The sequence below is a fragment of the Oreochromis aureus genome, linkage group 10, assembly GCF_013358895.1.
Source record: "Oreochromis aureus strain Israel breed Guangdong linkage group 10, ZZ_aureus, whole genome shotgun sequence".
Classification (NCBI taxonomy): domain Eukaryota; kingdom Metazoa; phylum Chordata; class Actinopteri; order Cichliformes; family Cichlidae; genus Oreochromis; species Oreochromis aureus.
The window spans coordinates 16615068-16634586 of record NC_052951.1 but is presented as its reverse complement, the minus strand read 5'-3'; the positions used below and the strand labels follow the sequence as shown (position 1 = coordinate 16634586).

Sequence of the window (19519 nt, the reverse complement as noted above, 5' to 3'; positions counted from 1 at the left end):
GTTTCAGTTACCTTCAAAGGCATGCCCAGATGTACTTATGTGAGATGCTGTGACAGCACAGAAAAAAGACTCCAGCCAGCTGATGGATTTGAACCCAGGAACTTCTTGCTCTCAGGTGACGGTGCAACTACCGCACAACTATACCTCAAACAATGACCCAAACTTCTCAAGTGTGATAAGGCAATATTAAACGACAGTCACAGAGCCATGTGGTGGCAACGTTCAAATGACATTTTTAACAGTTTGGGGTACTGGATCCAGCTGACTGACCTGAGACATCTAAAATTTATTCAGGAAAGCCTTAAGGAGTTGGTGTTACGTTATTTTGTAAACTGAGTTTTCATCACAGGGCTTTACCCTACCAGCGAGTTGATGCTTCGTCATGAAGCACGCAATTGCTGTAATTCAAAGATATACTGTCCAGGCTGCCCAAAACTTAACAGGTTTGATGAGAGTCGTGCCTCAAACACATAGTAGTAAGAAACTTTTAGAGCGCCACCTAGTGGGAACAGGAAATGTCATGTTTTATATTGTACTGTACTCCTCCCAGGTTGACTGTATGCACCTCTAAGTGGTCTGAATGAACTTCAGAATATTTTGGTGTCTAAGCCTAACAAAAAGTGTCCACTTAGGAGTGACAGTGTTTTGGATTGGTGAGGCTGTCATAAAATCATCATGTTCTCAGTTGCCTGAAGCCAGCAGCTCTAATTTTATAACTCGAGTTTACTAAGCAGATTTGTGTATTTGGGCTGTGGTACTAGAGCGCTTCACTGCTTTTGTAGAGCAATGCCAACAAGCCATTTCCCATCTCTTCATATAGTACATTTCCCAGAAGAGCACATCTGTGTGTCTGTCTGGATGAGTGTTTTTCAACAGCCCTGACCAGGAAACCACATGCTGAACATCACAGGGGAGATCACCTGCTGAAAGTGAGGTCACATACACATACACAGACATACTGGATGACATACGGACATGCGCATACTCATATATACACGCACAAAAAAACCTTGTGCTTGTTGTTTTGTTTTTAACTATCTAAGTTAATTTATCTTTTTGTTTTTGAAATTATCATTTCGCTTTTATTTTATTTGAACTTAATTTGATTTATTCTTTAATCAAAGCTTCTTCTTCAGCAATTCATTTGCTGATGTCCGTTGGGGCTGTTTTGGAGCTACGACCAGAGTGTGCGTGCTACTGCTTGTGAGATTAACAGTGCCTTTCCAGCAGTCAGGTTATGCTGGAACTCAGCATGTCATTGGATTTGACAGAGGCTCTGCAAGGCACAACCCACACAGATGGGAAAAATGCTTTAACTCTGAAAAACACAAATTTTAAACGAGAGAGTAAGAAATCTGAAAGTAATCATATGCACTCAGTAGAAGTAGCAGTCATTCAGAAAGAATGATGACATGAGATCAGATGATTTCAGCGACCTTCACATGCAAATGATGCAATGAGTTTTTAAGGACTAACTTTGCTTGCTTTTCACCACCAGCTACAATCTCCAATGTTCTCATGACCTTTACCTTCTCAGGTTATAAACCCGATTCCGGCGAATGTGCATGCCACACACTCGCGCACACACAAGCACACGCAGCAACTTTTTAACCTCTCCAGCCTGGGAAATACTTTAAGGAAGCGGAAGAAAAGGAAAGCAAGGAAACTGAGAAATAAATAACCCCTTTGTGCCATGGCTATATAAACAGTGCAGCACATTACAGATTACTAAAGTGGCCAAACTGATAAGAAGCTTCCTACACACTGCATGCACTATATTTGTGTGTATGTGTAGGTGAAGAGTGAGCGAAAGCAAAATCAACCTATGGAGAAAGATGCAATGAGACAGAAACAAGGGAAAAACTGGGAGAAAACAAATGACAATGAAAATAAAGATATAACAAAACAAAAAGTAAATTGTGGGACTCAGGAAAGACTGGAAGAAAAGCAGCATATAGAACGTTCTTCATACATGTCTCCTGATAACACATTTCCTTGTTTAGATATTAAACATTAGTCGATTTCCCCCCATTTTTAAGTGTCCGAAATCCAAACTTAGCCAGCCAGGCCAGCGTAGTAATTCCAAACTCCAAACAGTGATTGCTAAATATTGTAAATATTTGTACAATTCTGCCATTGTCTTGACTGTGTGGAGCGTGACAAATCTCACAACCAGCTAATCTGTGCCAAATAACACCGCAAAAAATATGTAAACTGAATCCTAGCAGGCCAGCTGACCCAAATCTCGACTTTCCCACTAGCTGACAGTGTAAAAAACGATACTAATGAATCACAATACTTAAATGATAAGTTCAAAACAAATTTGGAGCAGGGTTCATTAAGCTATGATGTCAGGTCTCAGATTATTTTGTGCGCATGTGTGTCCATGTTGCACTGGCCAAGAAAAAAGTTAACACCAGCTGCCATTACACTGAAAATTGCAGCCCTTGTGGGGAGACTCTCGCCTGGAGTTTCTCGGCACAGATGAAGCAAGCATTGAGGAACGTGCCGGAATGACTAAATCAAACCTTATTCAATCTCTCTGGCACACTGGAAAACTACCCGTGATGTCTGGCATGGGATTAGCCTGCACCTAGTGCCAAAATAACTGCCGGCTAGGATTAGAAAGAAAAAAATCAGTAACAGTTGATTACAACTGTTGCAACAACTGGAATGAGGGTCCAGAGGGTTCATTTAGTTGGTTGAGGGATGTAATAATGCAAAAGGGCAGGCTAACTGAGGACAAAGTACAGGGTTCAGACAAAATCACGGGCTGGATCTGACTGTGAAAACATTTAAAGGTTCCATCTGTGCATTTCTTGTTCTTTCTACATATCAATCCCTCTCTCCTCTGCTGTTTTATTTCATTTACATCTTATAGTCCTACTCCTCATTACATTTCGTCACGTCTCATGTCTTCCCAAAGGAGCCAGCCCATATGCCAGCTTTTCCAAATGCATGATAAGTGAACCTACAAGAACATGAAACTCTACTAGTCTTTCTGGTTTTAATACGGCACCAGAGCCTTTTATTAGAATCTCAGTGGTGTTTTAGGCCCAGCAGTGAGCTATCTTAAAAATTTTGAAAAAGGGGGGGTGGGGGGTTCTGCCTCATGTCAAAGAGTTTAAAACTGGCTTGTAAAATCTGCTGGTCTGATCTGTGCATGATGCCATGTTAAGACCTTTCTGGAAGACAGTCTAGCTCTCCTTTTTAATCAGGCGAAGTCCGCCTTATATATCAAAGCTGCTGAAATCGTGACGAAAACAAGACAGTTAAGCTGAAGCGAGGTACTGCACCGATACCAAGGGCTCACCCCACATTTCTGGCTAAGTTACCATGGCAATCCTACGAGGTGAGAGAGAGGACACACCAGAAGAGAGTAAATCTCCTCAAAGGAGCTTCAGGAATTCAGGTAAAGACTCCCTCCCTGCTTTTCTTTTTTTTTCTTTCTGTTAGATATAGTTTCCCTTTAAATGAGATCATTGAATATCCTAGACTTTATGAATCACATCACAATGTGTCAGTGCTTCCAAGTGCCCCATCCATTGTGAAGCAGGACTTTGAGACTGCTTTTCACTTCAGACGTGACTTTGATTTCCAGACCACTTTATATTGATGTATAAATCAGGCCTTTGCCAGGGGAGTAATCATAGTGGGTTTTACGGGGAGTGTGTTTGTGAAAAGAGAGAGGGAATAAAGAGATGAGAGGACTGGGAAGACAGTGAATACTAGGTTTTGGCTGCGTAAGTAGGACAATAGTTTTGTGTTCAGCACACTGCAAGATAGAGCTCTCAAAGAATTATAAACGTCAGTTCCTCTACAAAATGAAGACAAGTAGAGTGAAATCTATGAAAAAAATAGATAAAAGATTTATAAGTTAGAAGGAGAAGCAAAAAGCTGAAGAGAAAACTTTCTCTGTCAGGGTTTCGCCTACCTCTAAGAAGCAAGTCCCCGCTGGGGTGTTTTCCTTGATGGAGGCATTGTAGAAGTTGCTGGAGAACACCGGCGTGTTGTCATTAACATCCTGCAGCACAATGTCCACTTTCGCTGTCGATGACAGCGGCGGGCGTCCGCTATCCATCGCAACCACAGTCACACTAGGCGCTGGCTCTGATTCAAAATCCAGAGCAGTTGCCGTGGTAATGATCCCAGTAACTGGATCGATCGAAAACCAATCAGAGTGAGAGTTTTTGCCCTTTAGCAGGCTATATCGCACATCCCCATTGGGGCCCTGGTCCTTGTCCCTGGCAGTAACCTGAAGAACAAAGGATCCAGGATACACAACCTCAGGAATGGTTTGTCTGTACGCCTGCTGGTCAAACAGAGGGGGGTTGTCATTGACATCAGTCACCTGGATGGTGAAAGAGGACTCTGCTCTGAGCGGGGGCGTGCCAGAATCTGTGGCCATCACCCTCAGGTCATAGGAATCCCGCTCTTCTCTGTCCAAGACCTGGTCAACATATATAAGGTAAATGATACTGTCTTTGGTTGTAAGAGCAAACTTCCCATCACCACCCTCAAGGGACACATTGACGTTGGCGTACTCTCCATAGTCTGGGTCGGTGACAGATATCCGAGCTACATATTGGCCGGGCTGGGCTCCTTCTGAGATTCTTGGAGAACCATCCTCACTGAGGAAGATGATGGTCATAGTAGGCTGATTATCATTGTAGTCACGGACATGAATAGTCACAAATGCATTGGTCACCTGTGAAAACAAGTTATAGGATTTAGATAATTCTTCTACTGGGAATTCATCAGCGTAGCACAAGTTCTTCACATTCATTATATTAGTTTGTACTGTTGGTATGCTTATATTGGCTATTTAAGACTAATTTAGGCTAAACATGGTAGTGGTCAGGAAAACAAGCTCCAGCAACACTTCATCATGTCACCACGTGTTGACACTGATGAAGGCTACAGACTGAAATGTGTTGGTCAAGCAATAAAGTTGTTCTTCATACTAGAAGTGCTGCTAGGCCTACAGTCAGTCTTCTAAACCAAAGTGATGGAAAAAGAAATTAGCTTTGACCTGATGATGGTGATAGAGGAAACTCAGGGGATCACAAATCCTGAAACAGACTAGATAGCAATGCCATACAATATTTGTCTTAAAAAAGTTAACCAACCACAATGTGTGTCTTGAATTCATTGTCTGGGAACCACAAAATTGAATGGAACCAGTGAGCAATCCATGTCTAGATAATAAGAGTTTGGACCTTCAGTATCAATCAATAGGATTCGTGCTCTTTGCGGCTCATTAGCACTTTCTATCTAATATAAGTATATAATACGATATGCTACCAACCATTAAACACACTGCACGGCTTTGTTAATGCACTATAATGAAGGGCCACAATGCAGTTACCTCAGGGTGGCTGGCATTATCCCTGGCCTGGACCACCAGTTCATGAACCCTCTTAAGCTCATAGTCCAGGGGTTTATTCAGAGTGATGACCCCAGACTTTACATCAATGACAAAGTAGCGTTCAGGGTCACTCTGACGTCGATTGATTTCATAAAGCACCAGCCCATTATCACCTTCATCCTCATCTGTGGCAAACACCTGCAAAGACAGCAAAAAAAAAAAAAAAATCCTGATGAATGTGGAGGCAGAACATTATTTTAGAAACAAGTTAGAGCACAAAAACTAACCTGGAGGATACTGCTTCCCTGTGGGAGACTTTCAGAGATAATAGAGTGGTATCTGCTTTGATTGAAGACTGGCGCGTGGTCATTTATGTCAGTCACAGTCACCTCCAGGGTCATAGATCCCATCTTCCTAGGTGAGCCCCCATCAAAAGCCTCTATTACCAGGGTGTACGATGACCGTTTCTCCCTGTCAAGCAGTCCATTGACTACCAGGTCTAGATATAGCACCTTGTTAGCACCTCTCTTCGTCTCAAGTTTGAATGTCTGGCCTACATTGCCCTCTCGAATAGCATAGCCTTGGGTGGTCAGCTGGTCCTTGTCTGCATCGGTCGCTGGCTCCAGAGAAAACCTTGTGCCCACAGCTGTGTGCTCAGGGATCTTAAGAGCAGCGCTCTTTTTTGGGAACACAGGTGCGTGGTCATTGATGTCGTTGACAGTGATTGACACTTCAATAGTGACCCCGGTCATTGTAACAGCAATGAAGTTATAGTGGTCCCTCTGTTCACGATCCAGACGGCGTGCAGTGGTAATGATGCCTGTGGTCTCGTCAATATTGAGGTCATTGCTGACACCTGTGCCTTCATGGTCCGAGATGAAATAAAGACTTGCAGTTTCACCAGGCGGTAACCCAGCACTGATGTCCCCAACAATGGTCCCTGCCGGTTGCTCTTCATCCAGCTGGAGTTCTAGTGCACCGAGAACAGTTGTTGTCTGGACCAGAACAAGGATGACACAGAAATAAAAATAGACCTTCTGATGCCAAAGATGTGAGCGCACACAGGGTTCACTGACCCAAGACCTCCCTCTTGACCCTTTACTTGTTATCGGCATGGCTGGGTTCTAAAACTCCTGGAAGAAAAGAAGAGAGGAAAAAAAAATATTAGCCACAAAAACATGACTTTTTAAAAGTGCAGGTATATTTTATGAAACCTGAATTGAGCAAGTGTACAGCGCTTTTCATTCTCTATTGAATATTCCCTCTTGAAAATTCACTTTAGCTGTTTTGCATGAAACAAAAAGAGAATGTTCATCTCTTTTTTTTCGCTGAGTATGTATCTTAAATCCCCGCATGACAAGGTGCTAACACATTTATAGTGGTATAGAACAGATATTAAAGACACTGCCTGATGAATTTCAGCTTTTTCCCCATAAAATAGATATATATAACATTTTAGACAGAACTTTCCAGCTGGATCTGGAAGCACTGAAAGAGCATGACAATGGACGTTTGAGTCTCTCCAGGATCCACAGTGGGCTGGACCAAACTGAGGACAGAGTCATAACTTATAATTATCCACAGGATAACAACTGAACCACTGGGTGACAATATCTTAAAGTGGGCAGAACATAACACACTGGGAATTAAGATCTGTTTGTCAAATGTTTTATAGATAACACAGATCAGAACAGCAAATGCTTACACGCATAAATGTACAAATGCCTGGGAAAGTATGCCTATAGCTTAGCCTCTTAGCCTCTCTGGTTCCCCAAACTTTAAATCATTCACGCATCCATAAAGTATCCTCCTCGTGCTAATGCCAAATCAATGGAAGTAATGATGAACAACTGTCCACAAACCCCTGCAGAGTCACACGCTTCTTGCCAGCAACTGTTTATGGTTAGCCTCTTGTGCCAGAAAGTGGTAAGGTAGGTCTACTCCAACACATGACATGTCGACAACAGGAAAGTTAATCACAAGATTTTCAAAGTCAAACTAAAGCTCACCTGACAGTGTTTTAAGCTAACCTGCGGCATAACCACCATCTGGTACTTCCAGCAAGTTAAAACAAACACCGATAATTATCTGCAAATGGAAACTGACCCAGTTTTGACACACATACTTTTGCATACTAGCATAAAATCCTGGAAATACGCTCATAAATGTTCTGGCAAGTTTAACCGAACAAGTTTAACTGGACTCTCACGAGATAGATGCACGTTTTACCCCTTGGCGAAGTCTACAAATATTTAGATTACTTTCAAAATGAGACCAATTGTTTATGCACGTTCCACTCGTATTTATAAGGGAAGATTTATTGAGCATATAACTCTTCAAAACATCCTGCAATGAGGAGAACCGTCCAGCCCTGACACAACTCATTCATCACACTTTTGAGACCGGAGAGATGATGCTTTAACAATATTCTACGGCGATCTGAACATTAATGCCTAAACTCTCTGGAATGTGAATGATTCCTGCCCCTGTTGCTGTTAAATTATCAAAACTATAAATGTGCGATGCAGGCAAAAGGCCAGTAGCAGACTGGAGACAAGTTTTCAATGGCGGGCGGTGGCCCTTGCTGGACGGCCATATTCACCAAAAAAAATCACTCCCACAGTGCATGTATAATCTGGACAGTTAACTTTAGGAATGTCTTTCACCTCTAGAGAAAAAGCCAGCCTGCTGCTGGCTGCAGATTTCGCACATACATTAAACTAAAGAATTCATAGTCTCACACACAAAAGGACCATAGACTTATCCTTTTCCATGACTGCTATCTCATATACAACAATCGGAAGGAAATGAGTTTCTTGCTAGTAGTTTAGATTTACAAGTCTCCTTAAAAACTTTTAAGTATGCATAAGACACAAATAAAACACAAAAACAATATTTTATGTGATGAATCCTCGTGCTATCATCCACTTTACCAGTCTTTCTACTGACTCTGACCTCCTGCGGTCATTTATGAGGCCTCTGAGGAGGAAAGATTAATAAAGGCTATAGCTCCACAGGGACTGGGGAAGGGGACACTGATACTGGCCCCTCTGACTGACCCCTACATCTGGTACAGACGGCTGCTCTGGACAGTTGCTGCACTCCTACACAATGCTCAGGCTGAGCACATGTCTCCACACAAAGCCCTTCTTTTGTTGTCTTTTCTGTGTTTCAAAGTAGTTGTCAGTGTTTGTGTCTGTCTGAAACAAGACGAAAAGAGAGGAGAGAGAGAAGTTGAAAGAGGTCTGGGAGACAATTAGGGGTGTGATGATAAAACAAAGCCTTTTAACTGCAGAGAGGGAAACTCAGAGTCATAGCTTGGGCCTTTTGAGACGTCGCTCTGATGAAATTAACTCAGTACCATAACACAGCCATTGAGCAGACTAAGGAGAACAGCATGAAAAGAACAAAGGAGAGACGTGGAAAAAGCAGATTTGGAACACAATAGCAAAAGTAACATTCATTGCAGTTTGCTTTGGCTTGGCAGGCCTGTTGCCTTTAGAGACCACTGGACTGTGCAGGCAGAACTTATGATGTCAGAAAGGGTGTATTCCAGTCTTTTTACGTCTTTTCTCTCTCACTGCTTCAGTTGAGTGTCAGTGAAAGGTAATATTGATGAACTGATCGCATGGCTGCAATCTGTCACTGTCAATGAGCAGTCTGTCCATGACATCATCTCCACCTTTGACATGGGCTGCAATACACTTGTGTTTGCTTTGGACAACACGAGCCGACGAGGGATGGAGAGTGCAGGGGCTAAAACAGAGCTCGTGCTGAAAGGACTCTGGCTTTAACAAACGGTCAGTGGAGTGAAAGATAATCACCTGATTCACTCCCTCTAGTGGCTCTCTTTAAAATTATGATGAATTATGCACGACCAATTTAAAGAGGTTTGGAATTTCTCCTAATCTTAAAAAAAAACAGAAAAATAAGACGTAAACAGGTTCAAGCAGCACAACAAACAAGATTCAACCTGTCTGCAGGCCTTTATGTGTGCATGACATGTGCATGCAAGCAGTGACATCATCTGTGTGCGACCACTTTGACAGACAGGGCAGACCCTGAGGGCTCCACGCAGTCTCAGCCACATTATATCTGGCATTGCACCCCCATAATCTCCTTCTGCTGTGTGCAGCCCTCAAAGCCTCAAATGCATGGGCCTCCGCTCTTAAGCGCTGCAGCCAAATAATAGAAAACCATAGCGTTTTCTATATGTGACCATTTAAAGCAGTACGGTATGTGCGCGAGGATGTGTGTAAGTGTGTTTATACTATCGAAATTCAGTTGTCAGGAATAGCTTTTCCTCGTGCGGTGCCATCTCCCAATCCCTTGCATGTTCTACTCCTCCTCCTCCTTCCCTCTGTCCGATCCCTCTAATGTATTTAGCAGATCTGGCTGGGCACGCCATAGTTACGCTCAGCCAAGCTAAACAGGACTCAAAGTCACAAAGTTCCAAGTAAAAACTGGCCGCTCTGTATCACCGATATCTATGCCATCTTGTGCTTTGATGGAACAGCAAAAGGGTTGCATTAAGCTGGTTTCTCAGTGGTTAAAGGGCTTTGCCTATAGATACTTGTCAGGCACTCATTCACTCCTGGAACTGCTTCCTGTCACTCAGAACACTGGCCAAACTTTGTGATTGACAGTAAAGACAGAGAGACAAGAGAATAAAAGGAAAAAGTTTCATGCTGTGTCAAAAGTCAACAATAAAATGTGCCACAAAGACAGAACACTGGATACAACCATCTTTTTGCATTTTTAAAACCCCATCTGTTAAAATCTAGTGTACCGTCAGGCACAATACATGCATGCTTGATAACCCCAACAAGGCAATGCTCTGGTTGGTAAAAGTGTGACAAAGCATTTTCTGTGCAAGTATACAGTTGCATTTAAATGACTGAGAATGAACGCTTGGGTTAGTTTGTAGTGAAACAGGCTGCAGCGGTCTGCAGTGCCAAAAAAGCTTTGAGGGACGAGGGAGGGCTGAGTCTTGCAGGGGGTATAGGATGGAGGAAAGCTTTGTTCTTCAGTTTTCATGTCACTTGGGTTGTGTGTGTGTGTGCGCGTGTGTGTGTTTAGGAGCACAAAAACAATGACGGCTGTGTCCCCTTGAGTTGCCTTTCCATGCATATCTGGATATAGATGTCCTATTTCTAACCCCAGCTGTCACCAGCACCAGGCACATGTGCATGTGAGCCGTCTGTGTGTCTTTGTACATATTACGTGTAATTCCCCGGCTCCGCTTTTACTTTTCCTCAATTTAAGAACCTACACTAAAGGTGGATATTAATTTCAATTCATTTCCACAACTGAATCAACCCCCACCCAGTGATTCTGAAGGATAACAGCACCAGGCTCTCAGACAGCCAGACAGCCACTGTCTGGAAAGTTGCACACGCACTGAAATATACATGCATGTGCTACACCAAAACACAATCAATATTAATACTACTACTCATAGAGCGAGTTCATGACTGTGTCATATGACTGGAGTACATCACCCAAGGGACGCATGTAACCGTAAAAGCTCTCACAACCAGTGAAACGCAGCCTAATTCCAGTGTGAAGACTGGTAAGCCCTTAGTAAGTACATTTGAATTAATTATGATGGAATAAGAACCAGTTCCTTGGCACTCCTCTGCTTTAGACGTCAGTCCTAATCCATCCACAACCAGATAGTGTAAAAAAAGTGAAAGAGAATGTGCTAAAACTGGTTGGGTGTTGGTCTCCTGTGGATAGTGTCGTAATTCATCTCACAAATCTTATTATAATTTGAATAAAATTTCTGCCTTTTAATTCTCTTCCTACAAAATTGTTACTAAGATCTAAAAGCTCAATTACAAACTCTCTTATAAGGACTCATTTATTACACATTTATCTCAACTTTGTGAAAGCTTTTGGTTTGTTTTTTAATTTTGTCCATAAAACGTTGCTCTGGAGTTTGATTTTATCACCTTTTTTCCTATGTCGAGCGACATGAGCATGGCTGCAGAGGGTGGGCAAGGGGAAGCGAGTTCACAGAGAGCACAGCGGTCTGTGCCAGGAACCTACTGAGAATGAGAATGAAGTCCATAATCTGTTTTCATTTGTCGCTTTCATGCCAAATCAAATAGAAAATGAAAAAAGTTAAAACAATGGGCTTTCTGATTGAGGGTGTAAATATAAGAGAAAAAAACTGTCTAATCCAAAGGTATTTGGAAAGTTAGTTATTTGCCTCCACACTCTTATTTGGGTATAAAACCATGTCATGACTTATTTAAAGGTGCAATCTGTAAGAACTTTAAAATAGATTTTGAAAAATGAAAAAGCAGTTATTGTTATCGCCAGAATGTGAAGACTTAACAGCTACGAAGTTATGACAAATATGTACAGTGCTGAGGAGATTTCTACTGAAGTTAGCATGTCAACCAGTTAGCGCTGGCCTACAGTACCACTTTGAAAGTCCAGGTGGGCTAATGAGTCAATGTAGCACTCGATCTGCTTTCAGTCCAATATGAGAGAAAGAAGCACTTCCAGACAAGAAGACTGCATTTCCCTTTGCTAACACAGGAATGTTTAAAAGGATGCTACCCAGTTTTGGTTTTATACTTTGTCTTTCTTGAGTCTTACAGTGCACAGCCTCCATTTGAGCAAACAGAGCAAACTCCATTCACACAAGGGATTGTCTGATTGTTGGTGTTTTCTAAGGTGGCCCTAAAACACAACAGAAATAGGAAAAACCACAACGGAAATAGGAAAAAAAAACAGATTTCCAAAAGCACAAGGGAAGTGTTTCTGGGGAGATAGTAACCCGACGGACCAGTTGCAGGAACCAAAATATGCTAAGAATTGCGCTGGGAGACACTTAAAAGAAGTGGAGGATCTATCGGTTTTGTGAGGAAAGAAAAGATGAGTGGTAAGTGTGTTAGCCTAACTATTAGCCTAAAAATCCGTCATCAGCATTATATGAATCACACAACACACCTAGCATGTTTTGGGTTCCTGCAACTGGTCCGTCGGGTTATTGTTTCCCCAGAAACACTTCCCTTGTGCTTTTGGAAATCTGTTTTTTCCTATTTCTGTTTTCGTTTTTCCTATTTCCGTTGTGTTTTGTGTGCTTTTGCATCGTTTTTCTTATTGCTGGTGTTATCTTAAGTTGCAGTCCATTTGGCCTCTCAGGGCCACCGTAGTTTTCTCTGTATTATTGTAGGGTTTTCACCTTACATTATAAAGTGCAATTTGGCGTTATATAAATAAAACTGAATTGAATTCAATTCACAGGTGACACTGGTGGATCGGAGATAGCGGTTCTCAAAAAACGATTGCTTAAAGGGCTTATTCTCTTTACCAAATAGTAATAATATCCAAATCTTAAAACTGAAAACTAAATTGGCAATAGTTTATCATTTGGATCTGGCTCTACATATATATACTTTCTATTTTGCTTTGTTGTCAATGTATCAGTTCACATCCCAAAAATACACTCCACAACACACACACACACATTCTTCTATGAGCTGGGGCAGAATAAAACCAATAACAGCTCTTGGGAATCACTGCCTAGCTACATATTCTGAGCATTACTTAGACTTACTTATCTGTAATTGTGCTAAATTCCTAGAAGTCATTACTGGCTAAAGTTATGAGTCCATTTCAATTTAGTATGCTGCTCCAAAAATAGACAAGTCACGCTTTAATTTTTGCACATTGCTACTCAAATTCTTACTTGATTCAACGGGGATAAAAAAAAATGACTGCAAAAGACTCTGCAGCACCAAGATGACAATTCAAAGCTAGTGTGATAACTCAAGATTTGTTTATTTACTCTCACAGAGGCTGTCAAGCCAGAATGCAGACACACACAGTTACAAACTACACCAGGTCCCCCGTGACAAAACGTCCTAGATTTTACCGGCCGACAGAGAACGGCGCCGTGCAGATGGAAAGAGCAGAGAAAGAAAAGAAAATAGAGATGCAGCAGAAGAAAAGTTTGATTCAGAATAGGATTTCTTTAAAGAAAACAAAACAAAAAAGTTAGTGTGAGCAAACGCACAAATGCAGACTGATGTGTACACACATAAATAATGTGCCCTGTGGACCATCTGTGAAGCCATGGAGCAAGTGAAAACACAGCCGGAGCTGCTTCGCTCACCTCTTAACCTTCAAGGCCAAGTGAATATGCAGTGAGCTTAGCTCTTCTGATGAATATGTGTGTTTTTCTCAAGGTTTTAAAGGTTTTCTGAAACGTTTTTAAAAAAAGAGCAGCATAAGAGAGAATTCAGTATGAAAATAAGACAAAAGACAGATGGAAAAAAGCAAACAAAAAAAAAGATTATGTGGTGAAACGTTTAATAAAGTGAAGCAGCAGCTGCCACCTACATCACTCGCTGCCCTTCACCAGCAGAGCATGTTTAATATCCCATATGGGCAAGCTGTCGAGCTGAACCTTATCCATGACTATGTCAAACAATATTACACTGCAGGTGAAATGAAAAAAAAAAACCATGACAGGAGCTCATGCATTCCTGTTTTTATTCATGGTTTGCATTTTGAGCTCTGTACGTGAGAAGAACATCTATTGTGTCCACTGCAGTGAAAAGAAAACACTGACTGGAAGCAATTAAACATTAGGAATTATTGTTGAATGTGGAAGACATTAAAATGTAACAACAGCTACTTAATGAGTCCATTTGGTTGCATAATGCTCTAAACCACAGTGCTCGGTTACAGAAATATTGTTACACTGGACGTTTTATTCATAGTTTGTATGTTTTATTCATTATTTCTGGATGTTATTATTAAGAAAATCCATATAATTACCAATCACTGTACACTTTATTATGTTTAAATGAAAACCTGAACAAATAAACTCCATTGTTGATTTATATATATCTGTGTCTATCACTAACACCCACACATACTTGTGGGAACACTTCATTGACTAACTTTAATTCTCTAGAGGCTTATCCTAACCTTAAATGCCTAACCCCGACCTTTAACCCCTCTTCAACCCAGTCGTAATTCTCAGCCTAAAACTTTAAAATGAATCTTAAACCTTCTGAGGATTAAACCTGGTCCCCGTAAGGGAGGTGTACGGGGCAGACTTTTGTCCCAACAAGTGATGAAGCGCGCAGTGTTATATCAGAAGACTCACAGAATCAGCTAATGAAGAAAAAGAGGAAAAGTCCAAAGACAAAACACTCAGCTGGTAGCCAAAACAGGGCTAGGAAAAGGGAAACGGCACACCGTCTTGCAACTTAAACATACACAATGAGATACACAAGCAAGTGCACACTTTAATCTCCTTCTGTATTCCATCCAATGAAATAATCAGAGACATGGCCTAACAGCAAGCCAGGCACAAAGTCGTATCAGGTCATGTTATTGTTTCAGAAAACACATAAATATTAATCATGGTGATAAAAATGTTTTGTTGAAAACCTCGCCAGCTATCAGAGCAATTTCTTAGGGTGAAAAAAGGTCAGTATCTTTGTTAAAATTTGAAAAAAAAAACTACAGAGAGACATTGAACTTTGGTTCTTGTCTGGCGACTTATCTGGGAAACTATCAAAATGTGTAATTACTCATCTGTAGCTGAGGACAGTGCCTTGGCCTATAAGTTATTAATTTCTCCATCAACTCTTGGGCTAGTGGTGCGCCGGCAGCTGTTCTCCAAAGAAAATGCCTTTGTATCATGTTTCTCCATTATATTTCTTGTGGTAAGCCTGGGAATTAAAACTGTCTATCTTTTGTTTTCAATTTGTTCAACACAGTTGAACAGGCATCCAAACACATCAATTATATGACGCTAATACGACAAAATTAAACACTGACAAAAAAAAGCTGATGAGATAGACAGCTTGAGGCTTCAATAGAAAGCTTAATGCATGAACTGAGCAAAAGTAGCTCAGTCTTTGACATACAAATTAACAACAGACAACATTTTTCACAACCTTCAAGGCTGCTTTTCAAATTTTTCAAACTTCATCAAATTCTCATTAACTGAGCTCAAAATCTTGTAAATGGTAAATGGACTGGTACTTATAAAGTGCTTTTCTAATTTTTTTTTTTTTTTTTTTTTTTTTTTTTTTTTTTTATTAAACCTGTCCCGTTTGGTTCTTTTGCCATCAGAATTATTGTCTAAAGGCGAAGAAAGATGCCCAACGGATTTACTTTACCAAATGGACCATCCCAGCCTTGCCGTAATGGTCCATTTGATTCACCTTTATTGTTTATTTTATTTTGACTTGCTGAATACGGGACAGACTTGACTGGTGGAAAGAAAGGGGAGAAAGAAAGAGGAAAGAAAAACAGCTGAGAAGAGGGACGGGGAGAAGGGCAAAACCAAAACCAACAGAATAAGCAGACACAAAAATACATATATCGATCACCTGGATCACCTGTTGAGAAAGAAAAAAGCAAGCAGAAGAAAACGAGAGTAATAAACAACATCACAATGATATATGGGAATATGACAGTAAATACTAAATATTAAACATTATTGTGCAGCACGTAGGATCGACAGCGCACAGTGTGCTTTGAGGTAGGAGCCAAAAGGGTGTAGTTTGTGTGTGTGATCACCCGTGTGTGCACCTGTGAGCATGAACGCGCTTGTTTTTAAAACGGTTCCTTCATGTAATGATCTGCTAGAGGGTGTGGGGGCCACTGCCCCGTCCTCCAGGGCATGAAGCAGGTATGGAGGAGATCAAAACTCCAGACATCCAGAGGCCCCAGAACACAAGAGACCAAGGAAGACCAACAGAGGGCAGCAGCGCTACTATCCCAGAAAGAGCTGAGGAGAGTCCCAGATGAGGGGTCACTCAGCAGCCGCGAGCAAAGCCGGGGGTTGCAGTGACGTGCCCGTGAGCTCGAACTCGCCAGGTAGCCAGCTGTGCCTGAGTGACCGAGCCCCGGGCTGAGAGGCCGAGGGCACCCCATCCCAGTGGCCCGAGCGAGCCCCAGGCTCCAGGCCCCGATAAGCAGCCGCCAAGGAGTGAGCCGGTGGGTACCTGGGCGCCACCCCGGACACAAGAACCACCAACGCACCGATGTCTGAGGGCTCTGCCACCGGCAGGGGAAGTGGTGGGGGAGATGGGCCTCAAACCTTGGAGGGCCTGAGATGTCCCCAGAGAGGTGGCGTCTGATACCCAACCTGACATAAAGACACAGACAAACAGGCACACACAGATACAAACATCTATTCCCACCCTCATGCTCTCATATACAATTACTCAACACTCACCCAACGTGGAGACGGACATAAAGAGACGCTGTACACACAATCACACTCCCCAAGCGTACTCTAAGCCCTGGGTCTAGGTACCCTTGCCCCTGGAGGGGAAACTGCGCCAGACCCAGGTGATGTTACCCTTTTCCCTGCGGTGGGGAGAAGCAGACTGCCCCGACTCCGCAGCAGCAGGAGGCCCCACATTCCAGACCCCAGTCGGACGGCCAACTCCTCCTCCTAGCCCCCCGCCCAGCAGGTCGCAGAGAACGGGGTGTAGGAAGACTCAAACCTCCCTCCACCCGCTCTTATGTAGTGTTGATGTATGTGTGTTCTAGGTGCATTTAAAACCCAGGAGGGCATGGAGCTACCTGCCAGAGCAGCAGGTAAGCGTATAGCCCCTCCTGCTAGCCCTCAATGTCTACGTGTATTTAAAATTGAGAGGTGGGCAACGACGCCAGGGGTGAGGTGTACACCCTGATGGTAATTTGGAATCCGTGTAGCGTGCCCACCCCAAGATCCTATATGTATGTGTAATGAGAGTGTGAGTAATGTGAATGTCTAAGTTGTGGGATAAAATTGAGGCAGAGGCAGCCAGAAGGGGACAGAGGGGGGATGTCTCCTCTGCACCCTGGTGACACACCCCTACCCCAAGGCCCTGCATGTGGGGTGATTGTGGTGGAGCAGGGAAGAGGAGGCAGCTGGAGATGGGGAGGGAAGGAAGGGAGGGCAAGTGATGTTCCTGGGGCCAGCTCCCCGCTGACCCCAGTAGGCACCCCCATACTCTGCAACCCGCCAGGGAAAGGGGGGCCCAGGCCCATCGGACCGGGGCCCAGTGCAACAACGCCGCCCAGCCCCACAGAGCCCGGGACAGTCCACCCGACCCCACCACAGAGAAACTGCACCCACCCCATCATCCACTCATCTTCCAGACTACACAAGACAATAGACGCCCAGGCTGAGATCTTCCTCCACCTCTCCTGTATCTCCCCTCCTGCAGAGAGAGTTCCTGAAGAGAGGAAATCTCCTGCAGGATTTGACAACTCCCCCACCAGTTGAAGAGCCCCCAGGTGGTTCGATGCACAGGCGGCACCCTGCGCCAGGACTGGGCCCCCATACACCCACCCGCCCACAACCCCGGCAACACACCAACCAGGACCCAAGCCCCTGAGGCTTGGCCAGGGCCCCAGCCCAGAGACAGAGTGCCCCAGAACCTCACGCCCATCCCGGACCCACCCAGGGGCAGCCAGGCTACCAGGTCAGTAACCCACGTCCGTCAACAGACCCTCCTCTAGCCCTGCTGCACGCAGCCACGAGGAAACCGTCACCTAAGAGCCAACAGAGCCCCTAATTGGCCATGACCGTTATCCCGGGTTGAGCCCCCCAAGGAAGATGCTCCCGGGGAACCCCCTGATGCCCTAAGCCCTAAGTGCTTTTCTAATTTAATTGAGCCCTCAAAGCACTTTATGCTACCCTTTATTCACCCAATCACACACAGATTCGTGCAAGGTCATTTTTCAGAGGTGTGTAAGTGTGTGCAAACGTCTAAAATTTGCACATGCACTCACACGGATGCTTCGGGGGCCGCTCAGGGTTCAGTATCTTGTCTAAGGATACGTTGACGCACAGACTAGACTAGACAGGGATCAAACCCCCGACCTGGTAGATTCCCCACTCTACCTCCACCCCCACACTCCTGCACCTTCTACCTATCCGTCTACTGATGTGGATCCAGATTCCTGTTCACATAGTTCACATATAAAAAGTCTCTAAGTTATCAAGAGCCCCAAAAACTTTCTTCCCAGCCAACTTTTTTTTCTTCCCTCCTTTTTGTTCCACACCGCCCACACACATCCAGCCCATGAATCCCTTAGCTTGCATAACACATTGCTTCACCTGAGCTGCGATGCCCTACACAGCTCTCAGCTCGCCGCAAGTGTTTGAAGTTACCAGAAGCTCAGATCATCTCACTTACTTCATTAAAAACACATGAGACGCTACACAGACAGCTTCTCTCTTCTTCCCCGCTCAGCGTGCTTGACTCTGAGCGCAGACACTCCTTATCCATAAAGCGCTCACATGGGCAGGAGCCAGTTACCGCATTTCATTCATCTTTGTTCAGAGCCTAAATTCATCCCTTCGTGTGTCTAATGAAATGAATACATCACTTCATTCAAATACATGTGAGTAGAAGTGGAGCATTTGCCAGTACTAATCATCTCCTCACTGAGGGAGAATCAATAAAACAATCTCAGCAGAAATCTTTCTGCTATTATCTAAGGCTACAGTGCTGCAAAGATAACAAATTACCTAACTGCCACTAATAGTGTTATATACATATGTACATGAACCAAGTTTGAGTTTTGGACTGTTGAGTATTAGAATATTGAGAATTATAGAAGGGTTTTCTAGTAGTTTCTGACAGATTAAATGGTTACTGTGTTAGTTAAGAAAACAGCTGAGAGATTAATTGCTAATTGCAAATAGTGATTAGTTGCTCCCCTAATGAGAGATCTCAGCTATAGCCACACACTTACTTTCGTGCACACACGCATGCATTTACCCATTCATCTGCTACAACAACAAGGCACCCACATTTCCAGTGGTCTGGCCACACTTCTGGAAGTCAGTGTCACACCAACTTGAAACTTGAGACAACATAAAGCTTTAGAGGTTTCCATCTGCAGCTTCAATCAGGAATATAGCAACCCATTCACAGCAGTCAGTATTCTAGGTCTTAATCATGAATCAGCTAAAAGCCTGATGTGCAGCCACGCAGTTTATGGGATAATGTTTGATGTTGAATTTTAAGATGAGAGTGTAGCAAGGTAATGCATTTCAAGCTTAGCGCTTTGGTAAAGTAGGGAAACTGGTCCAAAAGCCATGCAGAAAGCCTCTTCTGTAAAACTATCTTTTTTTTCTCCCCATTTGTCTGTAATCTTTCATGT

At 43.2% G+C, this 19519-nt stretch overlaps 1 protein-coding gene across 1 annotated transcript in view; it reads right to left on the bottom strand.

Moving 5' to 3' along the window:
• Positions 1 to 19519, bottom strand: part of LOC116331404 (protocadherin-16-like) — an 86857-nt gene that overhangs the window by 63575 nt on the left and 3763 nt on the right. Inside the window, exons 2-4 of the mRNA XM_039618455.1 lie at positions 5656 to 6501; positions 5369 to 5566; positions 3935 to 4708 (exon numbers count right to left, since the gene is read on the bottom strand). Coding sequence (XP_039474389.1) covers positions 3935 to 4708; positions 5369 to 5566; positions 5656 to 6483 — 1800 coding nt within the window. The 5' untranslated portion in view covers positions 6484 to 6501. The remainder of the gene's footprint in view (positions 1 to 3934; positions 4709 to 5368; positions 5567 to 5655; positions 6502 to 19519) is intronic.